Genomic DNA, 14,392 nt, shown 5'->3' with positions numbered 1-14,392 from the left:
CCTGATCACAAAAGATGATGCTTGTTCAATTTCATGAGTTTTGTTGTTGTTGTTGTTTTGTTTTGTTTTGGTACTTGAAACCTTCTGACAAAGGAATTCCATATTTACTGAGGACTTTTCATATTTGCAATGCACTCAACCATTCTTTTCCAACTTTCAACTAGAATGACTAATGATGTTTCTTTAATTGTTGGTTTCTCTTTGCAAACTGTAATTCCTCCATGAGTCACCCAACTTCTTTCTATAGCAACCAGTTAAGAGATAACAAACAGTGCATTGTCTTATGTCAGAGGAGGATATGACAGGTAGCCAGAGCTATAACTTCACTAAACAACTTCAAAGGGAGGGACAAAAAGTGGAACTGCTTTTAACTTCAAAGTCACTTATAACTCAAAGATTTTGTTGATACTCAAACACTTTTATTCAGATCAATTTTGAGTCATTAACACTCACATCTACCTCTCTAGAGGTGTGACTGACACACATTATAGTTTCTATTTTGTTATGATTGTCTGCTTGGTTGATTTTTACCTCTGACACTAACAAATACGATTTTTTGAGCAATTTATTTTTCCTCTGGAGTCTTATTTATCGCATAGATAGCATAACCAGGTTGGGTGTTACAACTACATTGTTGTTTATTCTCCTTTATTCTCCTACGTATGGCACCGCATAGTTTTTATTGCCCCAATTATGCTTCAGTAGGTTACAGATGAAAAGAAATCCTAGCCTGGTGTGGTGGCACAAGCCTTTAATCCCAGCAGAGGCAGGTAGATCTCTGGGGGCTCAAGGTCAGCCTGGTCTAGTTCCAAGCTAGGCATGGTTACATAGTGGAACCTGAGAGGAGGCAGGGAAGAGAGAGAGAGAGAGAGAGAGAGAGAGAGAGAGAGAGAGAGAGAGAGAGAGAGAGAGAGACAGAGACAGAGAGAGAGAGAAAGAGAGAGAGACAGAGAGAGAAAGAGAGAGAGACAGAGAGAGAGAGAGAAAGAGAGAGACAGACAGAGAGAGAGAGAGAGAGAGAGAGAGAGAGAGAGAGAGAGAGAGAGAGAGAGAGAGAGAACTGAAACCATCTAATTCTATAGTAGAGAAACCCAGGAGTAGTTTTATAACGTGTGAGGCTTATTAAAAATGAAAATGTTGGATTCTATATCTTAAAATTAAAGGTGTCAAGGGGATGGGAGCTGAGCAGTAACCTAAGCCATGATTACTTTTTGCAGATGAATCAACAATGTATCCACAAGACCAGACTTGGAAAAAACAGATGCTTTTCTTTAACTTAGATGGTCAGTTGCTGTTTAGAGAAATTTTGGTAGGATAGTAGCATGAATTGTGAAATGAAAGTGACAATGGAAACATACCTGCTTTTAGAAAGCCACTACTCTATGGAGGCTGAAAGCTTTCCCACATATTTGCAAAATTCACCCAAGGTCAACAGGAACTGGTAGTTTCTAAAGAAACTCCCAGTGAACAGTGCCTGCTGGTATCACCTCATGTGTCATGCCCATCCCATATAGGTTCCTCCTACACTGAAATTTGGCTCACCAACTCTTGACTTGCCTCAACCAATACAATGTGGCAGAAACGAGGCTATGCCTTTACTCCGGGCCTAGACTTTAAAAGGAAGGGTGATCTCTCCTTCCTAGCATTTGAGCATTTGCCTAGAGCCACCTGAACGAACCATCACATAAAAAGCCCACCTACTCCCTGGAGATATGGAGTTGGAAGACTGCATGTAGAAGTCATATAGTGGGGAATTGGAGCTGAGACAATGTGAAGGGAACCCCTCTCCATCTCCGTATCCACACAAATCCCCCTAGGAATCTAGCTGAGGCCATGGTTTTGCTATAACTACACAAGTAACACCAAATAAAGCCGGCAATGAAACCATCTAGTTCAGCCCGGTGAAGCCACAGCACCATGAAAGACAGCGAGTGTGCTGTTGTTTCTGCAATTAAAATTTTAATCTAGGAAAATTGTACTCATGGTATATAATGATATTTTGATATACGTACACACTGTAAAATGACCATCTATCTTACTACCTCATGTATAATTTGCACAATTCTTGCTTATGTTTTGGGGTGGTTTATTTCACAAAAACAGATGGTTTTGACTATCTATCTGAATAACTCTTGTGTGTACAAAGTGTCCATCCCCAGGGACTTCATAGATGTTGAAAGGCTCCACAGACTGGCAAGCAGGGCGGCAGCACCAAATTCCAAGTTTTCAGAGGAAAGAATGCCAACAGGAGAAGCTGCTGGGCGAGGCAAGGCAAGTAAGAAGCGCACACAGAGAACTCTTCATCCACTTGCCACTTTAGCCTGGAGCAGTTCTAACAGGAAGAGCTACGCTTGGGCCAACAGTCCCAGTGCTCATCTTTTCAGTGAAGTGCCTTCCCTTAGGTGAACCCAAGTTGTGAAACAGTATGCCCCACAGTGCCAGCTTTTGATCAAGCCAAGGCACGTGACCAGTTCTTCCAAGGTTGTTGTTGTTGCTGCTGTTATCATCATCATCATCATCTTCTTCATCTTCATATCATCTTCTTCTTCATCTTCATCATCATTATTATAGTCTGATGGGTGGGCACTCTAGCTACTTGCCCTAAACAAGACCAACACAGATTCACAAGTCCAACTGGAAAGTGAGAAACATGCTCGATTGTTTTTGCTTTTTGTTTTTTTGCTCATGAAGAATCAGAGGACTCACATTGACACAGAAGATGGACTTTAAAAACCTTTTATTTACTCTTAGTGTTTGCATGTGAGCATGGCTGCACACATGTGCTTCAGCTGCATGGAGAAATCAGAGGACAGCTTCCTGGAATACGTTCTGTCCTTCCACTATGGGCTTTAGGATGTGAACTCAGGCCACCAGTTTTGTTTTGTTTTGTTTTGTTTTTTCAGCAAGTACTTTTGCCCACTGTGCCAGCCCAACACAGGGTATTTAAAGTTCTTACTTCATTGTAGCAAGGTATTTTTTCTCTATTATAAAAACCTAAAGTATTTCAGTTTTCATTGTTTACAAATTATAGTTTGTTTCTAAAAGAAAAATACAAGAATGAAAGTTTTCTAGATCCATGAACAGTTCCCAAAAGTAATATCTCTTTTATTAATATTGACAGGATCTAAAAGGGCCACAGTGAACCATATTGTTCCATTATATAACTATTACCTTATATAATATCTTTAATCAGAGTGAAAGATAGTCATATTCTTGCTGGTTCTTAATATTTTCCCATCTCTACTCAAATTGTGAGGAAATACTAGCCACCACCTCACTTAATGGCAGCAATGAGTTAATATTGTAAAAGCTTCTAATATAAACTTTATTCTCTATTAGAAAAATAGTAGAAAATCTAACACTTAAAATAGCCATTCTACATTGCGTGCTCTGAGGAGTTTCTTCAGTTCTTATTCTCTTCCTTTTTACCCCAGTCAATTCTAGTAAACATTACAGCCAAAGAGTTCCAAGCGAAGTGCAATGCTTTGGTTCCATGTTTTAGGAATGATACGGATAAATCTCGAAACAATGGGTGGGTTGAAAAAATTCTTCATATGTCCTTTGGTATTACTATTTCCTTCAAAAATCTAAAAGGAAAACATGATTTAAATGGTTAATATTTGCATCATGGGTATTAATGTCATTTTTTTTTTTACAATTTTCAGCATATTATGAAATCACAAGCCAGATAGATGTCCCCCTAAAGATGCTCATTTCTCAATGACACGTGCCAAATTAGGAAGAATAAATAAAGCAGACATGAGCGTTTGCAAAACTATGTCTTCACTCCTTCACTATGTCACTTCGCCCCGTGACACTGAAGAAGGCATTATGTCCCTTTGTACTCTGCTGCCTTATCCTCAGGGTGGCAGTAATAAAAGCTTCGCCTCACACAAGTTGTACATACAGATTTGAAAGTGTGTGCAAACTCGCGGCAAGGGCCTAGCAAGGGTCAAGTAGTGGATGCCAACAAATAACTTGCTATTATTGGCACTTAAAATAAATACGACCCTGCGATTTTCTTTATTTCTCCTTTTTGATGTGTGCTTCTCCCTCCCCAACTGCTCGTGTTTGTTCTCGTTTTCACCCTCAGGAAGTTCCCTGAAATTTACACAAACAGCAGAGGTGAGCCATTATTTCTTTTTAATAGCCGGGTTCCCTGGTGTGAGGACTGCTTGCTATAAAAAGATAAAACACTCTGCTGCCAGAGGGTTAAAAATTAGAAAAGGACACAAATATATTCAGTGCTGAGCATTTGATTATAATTCAGTAAATGTCAGTTCCCCTCTTGCTGTTTTTTGTTTTTGTTTTGTTTTGTTTTTTCCTACTAGTTTTAGCCCAGTTCTCATTCCTGGATTCCTTGTCATGCTTCCTTGGCTTAGCTTCTCATAGCATCATTGAATCACCGTGTGGCAGGTAGAGGGACTTAGGAGTGCAATGGAGTAGCTCATTTTGCGAGCAGAGTTGCTTTCCCGGATGTTTTCTGTTTAGTAACAATGTGACCTAAAGAAACTTGTGGTCTTGGGCATCTGATTTGTACAAGCAGCAAGTCTATCTCTGCAGCAATGTTTTTTTTTTGTTTGTTTGGTTTGTTTGTTTGTTTCTGAGACAGGGTTTCTCTGTGTAGCCTTGGCTGTCCTAGACTTGCTTTGTAGACCGGGCTGGCCTCGAACTCACATCGGTCTGCCTGCCTCTGCCTCTGCTGGGATTAAAGGTGTGAGCCACCATGCTTGGCCTGCAGCAATGGTTTTTGTTTTTGTTTTGTTTTTGTTTTTGTTTTTGTTTTTGTTTGTTTGTTTGTTTAATTTATCATTGTAGGGAAAGTTTTTCTTCTGGATAGATTCACTATCTTTCTCAGTCAGAGAAAGTGGTTAAGTCAAAAAAAAAAAAGCGATACAAATGTTCCCTCTGTTAAGACCAGCGCCTGTAGAACAGGGGTCTTTGAGAAGGCTCTGGGGAGTGGTTCACATCAGCACTGGCAGATGCAAGATGCTGCCGTTTCTCACTAGGAAACAGTCTGCAGACAGCCTTCCCCCCACCAACATAGCATCCTGTACCTTGTCCACCATGGAGGACTTCTGCCTGTATGGCTTCCATTCGATGCCCTCATCGCTGTACAGGACGCTGTAGCTCTTCACATACATCTCAGAGGACAGAGACTTACAGCCCTGTGTGACAATGGCGGTTATCTTCTTCACTTCCAGCAGATCAACTTGTAACCACTGCTTGTTGTTGTTTGCCTAGGAAAGTGATAAGAACAAAACACTGAGATGGGGGAGACGTCAAGTGTTTCTTTTTGCTATGAGGGAGATGCTGAGAAATGCACAAAGCTTTCTGTCTCCTCCCTTGGGAGTCTTTTAGAAAACTTCCCTGTGGTTTCTTGCTTGTTGTTATGCGGGGGGGGGGGGGGGGGGGGGGAAATTATAGAGAGATTAATAGACTAAGTATGACAGAGGAAAACAATGCCGAAGGGTAATGATTAAGAACAAAATGTCACGGCTAAACCTATTACTTCGTATGCCAACTTAAAAAATTTAATTTCTACCAATGTGTAATTATTTGCTTGCTTAGCTCCTTTGCTGTTCTGGTGTGAAGGCTTATTTAGATTTTTTCCCCTGGTATTCATAACAATACAAGGTATACAGTTGACATGTAATAAATAGACACTGGATAAATGTATAAATGAATTTTACTGTGAACAAAAGGAATAAAATTACAAATTATTTGAAAGTATTAACTTTTTGAAAGTGCTATAATGATACTGCTTCAGGGTTGTCTGATAAAGAACCAGGCATCTTCCTGAAAGAAATGTCACAGTAATGTCCTATGTCCAGCCTCACAGAAGGTCTCATCACGTCTGATGACATGCACATGAAGAAAGGTCAGAAGGACTAATGTTTTTACCTTTGGGAGACACATCATGCCCTACTGTTCTCATGCAATTCTATATGAAATAAATGCTGTTGCACTTCCTCAAAGGCATTTGTATTCGTGTGGATACATGTGTGTCTGTGTATGTGAATACATATCTATATATTTACATGATGTAGGTTATTTTTTTAAAAGCAAATTCATCGATTTAAAGGATTAGAAATTTACTAACTTTGTGAGGCCCTCTGTGTGGCATTGTAGAGTGACTTAAAATCAAGGTTATATAAATGATACAGGATACGGGTGGAGAATTTTTGTACATATCACAAAGACATACACTTGGCAATGGATAGATTGACTATGCATAACAGTATGTATTGGCTTTGATCTTCAGCATTCCCTTAGTATCATGTAAAGACATTTTATGCTAAGAGAAGGTTAGATCAAGCAGAATTTTCTGAGAAATTCAGATTAAAATGACATTATTAAAAACTAAAGGTAGCCTTTCATTTGGTAGGGTCTTAATTGCCATCCCAAAGACTAAAAGTTAACTATATAGAAAGGATTTTTTAAAAAGGTTATAGAATAGAGGGACGGGTGACAAGATTTACCATGTACAAGTCTAAAGGGCTGTCTGGGAAATAACTATATTTTTATTTTTTATTTATTATTTACATTTTGAATAAGGCCGTAATGTAATATTATTATTTTAATTGTTTTGTCTTCTCTGGGTAATGGTTTTCTTCTGCAAAATTGCAGAATAAAATGTTTGGGCTGCTTCCCACAGAGGACACCGGCTTGAGTCCTGGGAGAGAGGGATTCTAGCCAGGATTCCTCATCAGCACTAAGCTGAGTCGATTTACTCTGCTGTGTACTTAGACTTGGACAGAGATATGGACCAGATGCTTCATTATAAACTCCTGCTGCTCCAGTGATCTGTGCCTCCATGATAGCCTAGAACGGGTTTCATAACACAGGTCTTGGCTCCTAAGACACTATGTGGGGCTCACACATTTTTCTCTTCTTTCTAGTGGCCTCCTGTGAGATTAGAATCAAGACATCTTCAGAGTCTAGGAATTGGGATGTATTTACATACATAAATATTTATATATTATTTGCGTAGTTACATATATTAATAATATATATATACCTTAGAAGAGGGAGATGGGGAGAGACTAAGTAATGAACTTGGATTGCCTTGTTTGAAGGCATCATAAAATTATCATGCTATTGTGATCCACTATCAAGTGATGAATGAAATAAAAATGAATCAGTTATTAACAGCTATCCTGAAAGCAAATAACCTGAAAATGCTTAGTAGAGTAATGTCAAAGGCAGCTCTCTGGAAAGTGTTTTTTAACTCACATCAGTGACATACTCCTGGTTTTATTTAGTTTTAAAAATCATTTTTAAAAATTTATTTTATAGGTGGGAAGTTGTCAGTTCCCAGGAACTAGAGTTACAGAGAGTTGTGAGCTGCCATGTGGGTGGTGGGAATTGAGCCTGGGTCCTCTGGAAGAGCAGCCAGTGTTCTTATGTACCGAGCCATCCCTCCAGCCCCTACTCCTGGTTTTATAAATGTTCCTCCTCTAACTGTTTTGAGGAAAGTCACAAAGCTCATAAAGAAAGGGTACAAAAAAGTGACACATTATGGAAAAAGGTTATAAATTCTAATTATTTGTTTGTTATTAATGTTAAAGTGTCTCAGCCAGGAACTGGTAAGCGATGGCTGTTCTCATTCACTTACATGTTGACTTGTTGCCATGGGGAAAATGTACAGAGCACTGATTCTAAAGCAGGGATTCTCAGCCTGTGGGTTGTGACCCCTTGGGGGGGAGGGGCCAAACAACCCTTTCACATATCAGATATCCTGCATATCAGTTATTTACATTATTAGTTATAACAGTAGCAAAGTTACAGTTATAAAGTAGCCACAAAAATTAATTTACGGTTGGGGATCAGTCAGCACAACCAGAGGAACTGTATTAAAAGGGTGAAAACATCAGGAAGGTTGAGAGCCAGTGGCCTAAAATATTTACTATCTAGCTCTTTGTAAACTGTTGTCCTTTCCTGTTTTAGATCAAAGCTAGATCAAGACCGAACGGGAAGATGCAGATGTTTTCTCAGGGCAATGGTTGGAGTTGAAAGCTACTGATTCTGCAAGTCATTTAGAATCTCAGTCCTGGGACTCCAGAAGCTAAGACTCCTGCCCCCAGCCACCGTCATATCCCCTGTGGTGGTGGTATTGTTTGTTTCTGGAAAGTGAGAGAACTCCATTTATATGGTTGCTGTCACCTTGGCTTGCCAGGCATTCACACGGCCATGGGCATTCAGGCGGGCACGGGAGGGTTCCCAGTAGTCTCCCCACCATGACTTTTTAAATGAAGATGCAGTGATTTGCTTGTTTTCTATCCTTCCATCTTCCAGGCCCAGCGGCATGGAGCATCCTGTCAAGGGGAAAGGAATGTGATTAACTACCCAGCACGAATAGTCTCTGTGCTGCATTTTGCAACCGAGGAGGCAAGACATAGCACTCCCAGGGAACAGCAGAGCTATGGAAACACAGAGAGGTCGTTCAATTCAAGTGCAAACATCACGCTGCTGCGACTAATATGCTATTCAAAGCTCACACCCACATCTATTTGACAGGAGCGGACATGGAGTGCAGCGATACTCAATAGCTTGCCCAACACATGGCAGTCACAAGAACCGGAAACTGAACTTAGAGGCAGTATCCCACCCAATACTATATCCTAAGTGCAGGCACTCTGTTCTTCATGCAACCCTCTGTCTGTGCTTCAAGGTAGATGGTGGCTCCGAACAAGCTACGTATCGTCTGTGCCACAAAATGACATCTCAGTTAATAACAGACCACATAAATAATAGTGGTCCCATTAGACTGTGGTTCCTGTTAGACTGGTGCGATATCCCAGTTGCCATAAATAACACACACCCTCTGTGGTTGTGATGGTGCCCACATAAATCAACCTACTGTGCCGCTACATGTGTAGAAACAGAGTGCATACGATTACGTACAATTCATAATATTCAATGAGGAGCTCCAATGTAACTGCTTTGTGTGTCTACTACATTTTAATCACTATTTTTGAACGTGTGCCTTCTACTTATAAGAAATTGGCTTACTGTGAAACGGTCATGCTGTGCTCACTCACTGTGTTTCCTGATCGTATCAAGAGACCACACTGAGTTTCTGGCCTGTACTGCCTAGGTTTGTGTAAACACAATCTATGATGTTTGCACAGTAACAGAACAGCTTAAAGACGCATTTCTAGGAACTGATTTCCGCAGTTAAGCAATGCACGGCTGTAAATAAAAACTAGTTTGTTCCAGCAGAAGCCACTGAGACGATGTCGTGGGCCTTGGCCGTCACCTTCCGTGCTTTCCTTTTCAACGTTTTGAACACATGTGCTCTTTGGGATTTTGCCAAGGCATAGTTAGAGCATTCTAGGCAGCAAAGCTGAGCTATCAGTGCAGGGAATCTAGCCAGGCAGTGAGGCTAGCCGGCAACTTATCTCAGCATTACATTGTTTTTCCTTGAAAGACACATTTTCTTCATGCGAGAGCTTGCCTTTTCTATGTGGGAAAAAAAATTCTAAAGAGAGCACGTACTGATCATTATGTGAGTACTAAAAAGGGAAGGAAAAAAGTTCAGTAAGGGAACGGAATAGCATCTTACAGTTTAGGTTACTTAGACTGTGTGGTTGAACAAATCTATCATTTATATTGTAATCATGGAAACAAAACCCCATGGCTTATGCATGTGTTTCACGGAGTAACCCTGCCCACACATTTGCCTTTTGTGGGGGCGTTTTTGTACACAGCTAGTATCTAGGTGCTGGTGAGTGTCCATTTCCGTATCTCTCATAAGTGCCAAGTGCAGCCTTGTCTGCTTTGGTAAGAAACTGGTTCCGAAGCTCAGGTACTTTTTTCAGAGTGAGTCAGGGGCTCTTTCCCCATCTCAGGCGATGATAATGCAGCTTCCAAGAACATGACACAACATATGTCTCTAAGTCTTGTCACCTACTCAGTTCTTTAGCAGTCAGCTGTGGCCTGCCTCTGCCAAGCCCTGGGCCAGTTGTTTTCGTCTTTTACCCCAGAATGCCTGGACAGTGATAGTATTTTATACATATGCCTGGAAGTTAAAAACAATGGAAAGCAGGCTTGGAGAGATGGCTCAGTGGTTAAGAGCACTGACTGGTCTTCCAGATGACCTGCGTTCAATTCCCAGCATCCACACGGCAGCTCATAACTGTCGGTAACTCCAGGCCCCAACACGTTCATGCGAGCAGGCAAAACCACCAGTGTGCATAAAATAAAAAATAAATAAATTATTAAAAATATACTGGAAGCCTGGCACAGTGGTGCATGCCTGTAATCCCAGCTCTTGGGGAGGCAGAGGCGGAAGAATCTCTGTCTACAAAGCGAGTCCAGGACAGCCAAGGCTACACAGAGAAATCCTGTCTCAAAAAAAAAAAAAAAAAAAAAAAAAGCAAAACAAAAAATATTGGAAAGCCTTGCTTCAAAATCAGACAACAGTCAATAGACTATTATTATTATTGGTTATTATGACCCAGATTTTATTAGGTCACAGGCCAAATAGATGCTTGAAAAAAAGGGTACTTATGCAGAGTCCAAAACAGAATACAGAGCACGCTCATGGTTTCAGAAATGAAAAACCAGGTTCCGACTCAAAACTACCCACTGAACACCAGAAAATATGCCAGTGATGTGGCTCCTTCATTAAAATCTGAGTGGCCTGGGAAACTTTGAGAGTCAGGTAGCTCTCACTGAAAATGGGCTGATGGTGACAGTTCCAACCTAGACGGTTTCCGTGCACGGCCCTGATGATGCTCACGCATCCAGACATCTTTTAGTGAGGTGCTGCCTACCTCCTGACTATCGGAACCAGGTTCCATCTCTGTTTAGATCACACCGAGAATATTTCTGATTGGAGTTTGCCTTGCAAAGATCCCCCCAGCCCCACACTGAGCCTGAGTCATTGAAGGTGTCTAAGAATTCTAGTCTCCCGCGCTGCCTAAATCTTGAGTCTTGGAGTGTCCCTTACCGTCTACTTCGCAGCCTTGCAGCTCCAGCCGAAGGGTGGGTCGGTTGTAAGACTTGGTTGGATGTATCCTAATGTATCTAGCCACAATAGGAGGGTCAAACCGATTCTCTTTTATTGTAGAGGCATCTGAATTGCCATCAAAGTACTAGTGGGGAAGAAGAAAGCATCAGTAACAATTCTCTAAAAATTGGCTGAGTTTTAAAATTCCTATCTAATGAGTTGTGTAAGGTCCTAGCATGGGAACCGAAACCGATATGATTCGGTTTGGAAAAACTAAGTGTGGAAAAACTTCTACTAAGAGGAAGCTGGTGCCGATACACTTTCCCCTGATCCCTCCTGCTACATAGAAACCCGGGACTATACAAAATATGCAAATGAAGATGGAAAGGTGGCGTGGAGAAAACAGACCAGCTAAGCCTTTCTGGGGGATCAAGGAATAACATGGCTTTCTTTTTACTTCATATGTTCCAGGCTTAGAGGCGAAGAAGGCAGCGATTTCTCTAGATAACTGCTATAAACCATCCAACTATCACAGGAAAACCATCCAAGCACAGAAGCAATGGTTGCAGTGAAGGAATAGACTTGTGGGCTCCTGAGCTTAAAGCAGTACTAGAAACATCTGACGGTATTGGCGAAGGCTAAGGTAGGAGGAGCTTAGGAGGACTTCTACTAAGGATCTCTCAGCGACGTCAGGAGACACAGTGTAGACCTCTACTTCTACATAACAGCCTGAGAAACGAGGCCTCGTCAGGTGCCCGGTGAGAACTCGGACTCTGACCTGCACCTGGCAGGCACCAGGCTGTGACTCACCTCCCTTTCCCTCACAGAGAAGTATCAGAAAATGCCCAGCCAGAACAGAAGCCGAGAGTAGGCATCAGCAAGATTGAGCACAATTGAACAGTAGAAAGAAATCAGTAAAGGAGCCAGCACTTGGAGAAGATGAAAGACTAACTGACAGATCCACAGCAGGCCTGGCCCAAAAGTAGAAGAGAACACTTATGATTTCAGAGATGAAATAGGCAGTGTGGCTGTAGACCCTGCAGACAGCAGGAGGACATCAGAGGACAAGCGAGACTGGACCCTACACATATGGCCAGCAGGAATAGGGAATTCATATTTTAAATGCCACACAAAGGATCACAACTCATCTAATATATAAATATAAATATAGATTGACTATTCAAATGACCTTCAAACATAAACTATACATAGACGTAGCCTCAAGGTGGTTGGTGTACTCATGGCAGACAGGCTCTCTGCCTCTTTGGAAATGAGGGAGCGATCCAGGAACTGTGGCCGGGGCTCATGAGGCACCAGGCAGAAGTCTATCAGTCCTCAGGCATGCCCTCTTAAGACAGCCCAAGACTCAAGTCCCCCAGAGCATCACTGGGTAACCACAATCACCATACATTAAGGTGAGATGAAGAACAAAATAAGATATGATAGTAAAGTCAAAAGTCCTCTGCAGGCAGTCTCTAGCATGGGTCCTGTGCTGAACACAGGCAGACGCTCTGCTGTTTACTACTATCTGGCAATCTGTTTCAGAGGGGTGCTTGGTTAAATGCGTTTTTCCTCTCAACTCTGTGGCGGTTTGAAGTTTTAGTGGCTCCATGTATCGTTTTCATTTGTAATATACAGGCTCATCATAATATTAGCATTTTTTTTACTCCCTAGGATGCTTTAAAAAAAAACATTCATATTTCTAACTCCCTGAAATGTAATTTTAAAGGATACTACTATGGGAACCGCAGGGTGGGTCTTGAGATTAAGCTAGAAACACATGCTCAAACCATCACACTCTTTGTGCTGTTCCCTCTGAAGATCTGCCAGTTGTTTTGGTCGGAGCTGTAAGCCACTTGGAATTCCGTGATAAAGCAAGACTTCAAGTAGTGTTTAGCGCCTTGGGTCTGTATCCCGGTGACTACAACTTCCTTCTGCATGTCCACCTGCAGTACAGCCAAGCCAGTAAACAGAACCATCCTTGTTAGTGAGTCACACCTTACCATAGCTCAGGGTATAATCAGCTTTCTTTAGCATTGGACAATGCCCAAGATCTTAGCAAGCTCATAAAATGGCAAGGTACGGTCCGTAGTTGAGCGAAGCACACCCGACTTGAGTGTCGGTTCAGGTACTGGCCAGCTGTGCTTTACTTTGGGAAAACAGTTAACATCTTTGTCTGGTTTTTCTTCTTCTTAGATTGAAAATTACTAAAGCCACTTCTCAGGGTTAGTTATGGAGAAGCAGACAGCTGAGAGCAGTCTCTGCCACCACTTACTGCTATTTCCTTTAATGCCATTTCAAGAATCTACCAAATCCACTGCCAGTTTTTTCATAATATTATCAGGTTAGTAAGACATACCTGGATCCAAGTTTTAAGAGGAAATTCTAATGCAGATTTTTCTATACTCCAAGCATTATATGAACCACCATTGTTTAACCGGGCTAATTTGGGCTCCCAATAACCTAAATTCAAAAGGAAAAAAAAATTCGAATTTATTTATGTTTGAGAGACGGTCTTTATATAGCCCAGGCTAAACTAGATCCTACAATCTTTCTGTGATAACTGTGTACTACCACATCTGGCTTGAAGCTCCCTTTTTTAAAAAGAAAAATGAAGAAGAAAAGAAAGGAAAACTACCAACTTCTCAAGTAAGTTTAATCGAGCAGAGACCACAGATCCTTGGAGGGTCTGTGCTACAGTTAGGAGACCAGGCAAGTGCCATGGGCGTTGGCTGCTAAACCAGCCCTTAATGATGAAACCTTGGCTTCAGGCCATGTTTAGTCAGCTGTAAACCATCATCCGCCTTTCTTGCACACAGGTCATGCTTGTGTTTTCTTGCTTACGTTGACATGGCTACTGCCGAATGGGCCTACCAGTCAGGATGATTTGGCAGAGACATGCGGGGAGTCTCATTATTCTCGATGATGGCCTCTAGATCTTAGGAAGGTATTTGAAAATGAATAAATTTTTGGGGCAATGAATAAATTAAGAGAGGTTTTGATCATAGCATTTCTTGACTAGATGAATGGCTGGCATAAACATCGAGACCATCCTTCCTGGACAATAGGGCTCTGTGTATCTGGCTGAAGGTTATATGTATGAACCAATCTAGGCAAGATAAATGGCATTTGGAAAATTATTACAAGGTCGTAAGATTAAGCTGTTTACTACCTGTCAAGTCCCTGTAGAGCTACTGGGCTGCCTAGGTAGAGATATCAGCAAAGCTGAGTTCTTCGTTTTTCCTAAAAAAGACCCTTTGGGGCCAACACAAATCAAAAGAAGTAGAAATGATAAGTTTATTAATAGGATTTTAGCTCCTGAAGTATTTCTTCTTCCTCTACCAGAGGAGCACCACAAACAGAGCTTTTTTTTTTTTTTTTTTTAAAGCTATGGCAGATGAAGGCCTGGAGGAAGGAACTGGCCCATGCATGGGT

The 14,392-nt window shown here is 41.4% G+C and overlaps 2 protein-coding genes across 3 annotated transcripts in view; both read right to left on the bottom strand.

Moving 5' to 3' along the window:
- Nme7 (NME/NM23 family member 7) overlaps window positions 1-14,392 on the bottom strand; it is a 391,631-nt gene that overhangs the window by 240,531 nt on the left and 136,708 nt on the right. The gene's annotated exons all lie outside the window — the stretch shown is intronic.
- Window positions 2,919-14,392, bottom strand: part of F5 (coagulation factor V) — a 68,281-nt gene continuing 56,807 nt past the window's right edge. Inside the window, exons 20-25 of the mRNA XM_051147752.1 lie at window positions 13,317-13,420; window positions 12,748-12,903; window positions 10,958-11,102; window positions 8,167-8,318; window positions 5,058-5,240; window positions 2,919-3,587 (exon numbers count right to left, since the gene is read on the bottom strand). Of these exons, the coding sequence (XP_051003709.1) occupies window positions 3,441-3,587; window positions 5,058-5,240; window positions 8,167-8,318; window positions 10,958-11,102; window positions 12,748-12,903; window positions 13,317-13,420 (887 nt within the window). The 3' untranslated portion in view covers window positions 2,919-3,440. The remainder of the gene's footprint in view (window positions 3,588-5,057; window positions 5,241-8,166; window positions 8,319-10,957; window positions 11,103-12,747; window positions 12,904-13,316; window positions 13,421-14,392) is intronic.

This window comes from Acomys russatus, chromosome 6 (assembly GCF_903995435.1).
Source record: "Acomys russatus chromosome 6, mAcoRus1.1, whole genome shotgun sequence".
In the NCBI taxonomy this organism is placed as follows: domain Eukaryota; kingdom Metazoa; phylum Chordata; class Mammalia; order Rodentia; family Muridae; genus Acomys; species Acomys russatus.
This window is presented reverse-complemented; position numbering and strand designations above follow the sequence as displayed.